The sequence below is a fragment of the Suricata suricatta genome, chromosome 14 (genome assembly GCF_006229205.1).
Source record: "Suricata suricatta isolate VVHF042 chromosome 14, meerkat_22Aug2017_6uvM2_HiC, whole genome shotgun sequence".
In the NCBI taxonomy this organism is placed as follows: Eukaryota; Metazoa; Chordata; class Mammalia; order Carnivora; family Herpestidae; genus Suricata; species Suricata suricatta.
This window is the reverse complement of record NC_043713.1, coordinates 61,455,462-61,461,461: the sequence shown is the minus strand read 5'-3', so window position 1 is coordinate 61,461,461 and position 6,000 is coordinate 61,455,462. Positions and strand designations below refer to the sequence as shown.

General features: G+C 42.6%; 1 protein-coding gene across 3 annotated transcripts in view; it reads left to right on the top strand.

Annotated features, from left to right (window-relative positions):
• Positions 1–6,000, top strand: part of DGCR2 (DiGeorge syndrome critical region gene 2) — a 93,231-nt gene that overhangs the window by 27,584 nt on the left and 59,647 nt on the right. For all 3 annotated transcript variants that reach the window (XM_029921343.1, XM_029921344.1, XM_029921342.1), the window contains exon 2: positions 5,678–5,800. In XM_029921343.1, coding sequence (XP_029777203.1) covers positions 5,678–5,800 — 123 coding nt within the window. The remainder of the gene's footprint in view (positions 1–5,677; positions 5,801–6,000) is intronic.

Here is a 6,000-nt window from a genome sequence, read left to right as displayed (position 1 = left end):
TTAACCAACCAACTGAGCCACCGAGGTGCCCCATTGGTTTCTTTTTGAGTAAGTTTCGTAGTTTGTGCCTTTTAAGGAATTTGTTCATTTCATCTAAATTATCAAAATTATACAGAATTGTTGATACTATTGCCTTATTATTCTCTCATTCCTTATTATCCTTTTTAATATTTCTGGAATTGTAGTGATGACACCTTTTCTGATAATGGTACTTTGTGTTCTTAATTTTTTTCCTGGTTAGTCTGACTAGAGGTTTATTAATGTTATTAATCTTCTAAAAATGCAGTTTTTTTTTCATTATTTTATCTAAGATTCTGTTTTGTATATTCCACTCTACTCTTCATCATTCCTTTTCTATCAACTCTGGGTTTCATTTGCCTTGCTTTGTTAATTTCTTAAGAAGCTGGGGATACTGATTTGAGACCTTTTTTCTTTTCTGATAAGAGTTTAATGCAGTACATTTGCCTCTGAGAACAGTTTTAGTTGCATTCCACAAATTTTCATCGATTTCAAATGCTTTCTTCTTTCCCTTTTCATTTCTTCTTTGACCCATAGGCTATTTAGAAATGTCCCATATGGTTGAGGGATTTTCCAGATATTTTTCTGCCATTGATTTATAATTTGCTTCAGTTGTGGTCAAACAACATATGCTTTGAATCATCATAATGCTTTTGAATCATTATAAATTAATTGGCAACTGGTTTTATGGCCTATAATATTATCTATTATGATAAATGTTATAAATGCTTATAGAAAGAATGTATTCTGTTGTCATTGGCTGGAGAATTCTGTAAATGTTGCTTAGTGTTGTTCAGGTTGTCTGTATCCTTGCCAATTTCCTGTCTGCTTCCTTCATCAGTTATTGAGAGAAGGGATGGAAAATTAGTTGTGAATTTGTCTATTAGTTATAGCAGTTGTCCCTTCATATTTTAAAGCTCTGCTATAGATGCATAAACAATTAGGATTATTTTCTCTTTTGTCATTATTCAATGACCTTCTTTATTCCTGGTAATATTTGCCCTGAAGTCTACTTTGCATGATATTAATTTGGCTACTCCAGCTTTCTTTTGATCAGTGTTAGCATGGTATATCTTTTTTCCATTCTTTAATTTCCCCCTCTTTGTGTTCTCACATAAAGTGGGTTTCATTTAGACAATATGTAATTGGGTCTTGTGGGTTTGTTTGTTTGTTTTTTAATGTTTTATTTATTTTTGAGAGAGAAAAATGGTGTGAGCAGGAGAGGGTTAGAGAGAGAGGGAAACACAGACTCTGAAGACAGGCTCCAGACTCTGAGCTGTCAGTACAGAGCCAGATGCAGGGCTTGAACCCATGAACCGTGAGATCATGACCTGAGCCGGAGCCAGATGCTCAACCAACTGAGCCACCCAGGCGCCTATGTTTGTTTTTAATCTATGGGACAAATTCTGCTTTTTAACCGGGGTGTGTGGATCACATGTTTGATTAAGAAAAATTAATTAAAATCTGCCATTTTGTTATTTATTTTTTATTTGTACCACTTGTTTCCTTTTCTTTCTTTGCCTTCTTTTGGATTGAGTATTTTTATTCGGTTTTGTCATCTTCGTTGGCTTATTTGTTAAAACTCTTGTGCAAGTTTAGTGGTATCATCGTTAACTTTCTGTAGTTGACCTTCATTGGACAGATGGCTTTTCCCGTAGTGTAAGCCCTGAAATGGTGTGCTTCCGCTTTCCCCTTCCCAGCTTTTGTGTTATTGTCAAAGTTCTACTTCCATTTTTGTTTTAAGTAATTCTAGGGTGACTTGCTGCTTTTTTTGTTTTCAACTTAAAAATGTTGCTCCACTGTTTCCAAGCTTGTAAGGTTTCTAATGAGAAATCTATCATCATCTTTGTTTGTTTTCCTGTGAGGACTATGTCTTTTTTCTCTGGCTACTTTTTTTTAATGTTTTATTTATTTTTGAGAGAGAGAGAGAGCATGAGCAGGGGAGGGGCAGAGAGAGAGGGGGACAGAGGATCCAAAATGGGCTCCATACTGACACTAGTGAGCCCAATGTGGGGCTTGAACTCACAAACTGTGCAGTCATGACCTGAGTGGAAGTTGGACTGAGCCACCCAGGCACCCTGAAAGAGAATATTTTAAGTAGGCTTCGGTGCTCACCATGGGATCACGCTCACCACCTGGATCATGACCTGAGCTGAATTCAAGAATTGGATGCTTGGGGCGCCTGGGTGGCTCAGTCAGTTGAGCATCTGGCTTCTGCTCAGGTCATTATCTCACAGTTTGTGGGTTCGAGCCCTGCGTCAGGCTCTGTGCTGACAGCTCAGAGCCTGGAGCCTGTCTTCAGATTCTGTGTCTCCCTCTCTCTTTGACCCTCCCCTGTTCATGCTGTCTCTCTCTCAAAAATATAAATAAAACATAAAAAAAAATTTTTTTAAAGAATTGGATGCTTAACAAACTGAGCCACCCAAGCACCCCTCTCTGGCTACTCAAGATTTTCTCTTTATCACTGGTTTTAAGCAATTTAATTGTGATTTGCCTTTGAGTATTCTTCTTTGTATTTCTTATGTTTGGGGTTCACTGAGTGACTTGGATTTATGGGTTTTCATCACATTGAGAAGTATTTTTGCCATTGTTTCCAAATATTTGTCTGTCGTTCCTCTCCCACCCCCCCCGTCCATGTGTCCTACAGCTCACAGTCCATATTTTCCAGCCTTTTACCCCTGTGTTTTGTTTTATTCCCCACCCCCTGTGTTTTAATTTAGAGTTTTTATTGTTGTCTTCAAGTCACTCCTCTCTTCCTCTGTAAAACCGAATATGTTCATCCTAGGGCTTGTAGTTTTCATCTCTAGACAGTGATTTGCTTCTTTCTTAAAATCTTCCATATCTACTTAAAGTGTTTGATTTTTCTTCTAGCTTCTTGAGCATTTCTGACACAGTTTTAACTTTCATGTCCTTGTCTGCTCTCTCATTTGTACCATTTCTGAATCAGTTTGAATTTTTTCATTGTATCATAATTTCCTGTTTCTTTATATGTCTGGTAATTTTTTATTGAATACCAGACTTTGTGAATTTTGCCCTTTTTGGTGGTTGCGTATTTTTGCATTCCTATAAATATTCTTGAGCTTTGTTCTAGGACGTTACTTGGAAACAACTTGATCCTTTCAGCTCTTGCTTTTAATCATTGTTTTGGCTGCATTTAGTCTGGAGTTAATTTTTCTCCACTAACGAGACAGAACTCTTCTGAGTAAAGTTATTCACTCAATGCCCCACAGGTTTTCCAGTCTGGCGCCAGAGACTATGCGCTGTTTGTGGTCCTGCTGAACTTCAGTTACTGTTTCCCTGTTACCCGATAGGGTCGTTTTCTCTCCAGCCTGGGGTAGTTTCCTCACGCCACACACTGATCAGTACCTCCTTCATTCCCTGAGGGATTCCTCTCTGGATCTCTGGAGTCTTAAAGAAAAATTTTTTAATGTTTATTTATTTTTGAGAGAGAGATTGTGAGCAGGGGAGGGGCAGAGAAAGATGGAAACACAGAATCTGAAGGAGGCTCCAGGATCTGAGCTGTCGCCACAGAGCCAGATGCAGAGCTCGAACTCACGAGCTGTGAAATCATGACCTGAGCTAAAGTCAGACGCTTAACCACCTGAGCCACCCAGGCACCCCTAGATCTCTGGAGTCTTACTTAACATCTCTCCAGGACTTTTTGGAGCTGTCCTATGATTGCTGCCTGCCTTGCTCTCCCCAATTACAGCTGCATCCACTCGCCTCCAAGAGTCTTCTGCACCATGCGCTTCTTCCTTCCCCCCTCCCCCACCTCCCGGAGTCCCTTGTCCTACTTTGTAGCCTGGAAATGTTCTTGAGGCAGTAAGGCTCACCTCATGTTTCCTGACTCAGGGACACTATCCTTTGATATCAGTTTCTGGAGAACTGATGTTTTCTTATATGTTGTCCTTCCCTCCTCCCCCCAGTTGTTTCAGGTGGACAGTTAACTATGCCTATAACTCCATCTTGGCTGAAAGCCATTGAAAATATACACCGTTGTGACTATTTTGTCAGTGTTATATATTTAACCAAGGTTTTCCTTATGGTTAGATGGACTGATTTACCACAGTGTATATGGCAGGCAGAGGGGAATGAACACTGGATTCCCAATTCCTTGCCTTGGCGCTTCTGCCATCCCCACCTCAGAGTGGAAGACTCTCAGACATATTCCTGACCCTGGTGGGGATGTGGGTTGTACCACTTTGCAGAGCACTCTGAACATACACTGTGGCACACGGTGCCCAACATGGCTGTCGAGGTATGGTGGTGAGGGGAGGGTCAGGCCTAGCTTTCACGTCCTACCTGATTTGGTGGGTTCATCTTCCTTGGTTAATTAGAGTGATGATTGGGTCTTGTTACTTAGGGCAGTGGTGGGACGGGACTCAGGGGGAGGAATAGTTCCTTGTTCTTCCTGGATGCCAATGAAATTATTTCAGGACAAGGAAGGTTACAGAGGGAGCAGATAGAGCCGTGTGTTGTTCATATGTGAGCTTTGTTTCTTCTTCTTGTGTCATCAGGTTGGTGTGCAAAACCTCATGCCTCACACTTCAGTGCTTTTCCTTGGTTTTAGCTTTGCCCACGTAGCAGCTGTCACCTCATTTCACAAGTCTGGTGTGAAGGTCCAGAGAGTAAATATTTTTGCCTTTGCAGGTCACTTAGTCTCTCTTAGTCATTAGTCACAACTCTGCTGTTGTGGCTCAACAGCAGCCACAGACAGTACATATTTGTTCTAATAAAACTTTATTTTAAAAAACAAGTGGGAAGGGCAGGAGTTGGCCTGTGAGCTGTAATGTGCCGACCGTGCCTCAGCTCAAGCCCTTACTTTGCTGAAATATTTAATATATTTTTGTGTGGTAAACCTATTATAATTAAGTCATTGCCAGTTCTACCTTGCTTAAAACACAGGTATCATCATGTTACTTAGCTGACTAAATAACCTCTGGCTCTCTGCAACATTCTCTGTAAAGGTCAGAGTCTCCAGAGCCTGACCCCTTTTATATTTCTGATCGTATCACCAGTGATTCCCCATTTGTTAGCTCATGCACTATTTGGCATATTTTCCTGCCCTGTAATAGTTCTGTAAGCCTTACCTTTTTCTGTAATGTTCTTTTCCTACATCAGATGTGTCTACTGAAACTGTCAGACTACTTTGGGAACTCGGTTTATATGCACCTTCTTTAAGGATTCCAGAGCCCCTGCAGGCAGTTTCTCCTTCCTTCATGCTGTTTGAACGCTCTTGTGGGGCTCCCTACCAATTTGCTCTTTGTCGGAAATGTGTGTGTGTGTCTTTCCTTCCTGTTGACACAGAATCCCTCAGCAGGTGAGAAATGTGCCCTCTTGTGACCTCCGTAGTATAGTGCAGAGCCTGACTCAGAGCAGAAAAGTGTCAAGTGTGTATTTGAAGGGGTGCATAGAGATCAATGTCTTGGGGGTGCCTTGCTCTGGGGACTTGTGTCATGGGCACAGCTCCTGGTTCCTCCTTGGGGCACTTGTGCAGGCCCCTGAGGAGGTGGGCTGTGGGCAACCTGCCTGTGTTGGGCCCACGCTCATGGGTCCAGGCTGCAGCAGGACCGAGGGGGGCAGGTGGCAGGCCTGGCTGACACCAGTCTCCACTGCTGCTGCCACTTCCTCAACGGCCTCTTCCTCTTTGGTTCCACAGAGCTGCGGTGCAACCCAGGGCAGTTTGCCTGTCGCAGTGGCGCCATCCAGTGCATCCCCCTCCCCTGGCAGTGTGACGGCTGGGTGACTTGTGAGGATGAGAGCGATGAAGCCGACTGTCCAGGTGAGTGTGTCAGGCAGGTGGATGCCTGTGGCCCCACCTCTCCATGACAGCTGCGTGATTGTGTTTCTGTGAAGGGTTGCTGGGGGGGGCGGGTGCAGATGGCGTCCACTGCAGCCTATGCTGTCTCCACTCACTGGAAGGTTATGTTGAGCTGATCCTCTCCCCTCTCTCTTTCTTGCCTTTTTAAAAAAATGTTTTTT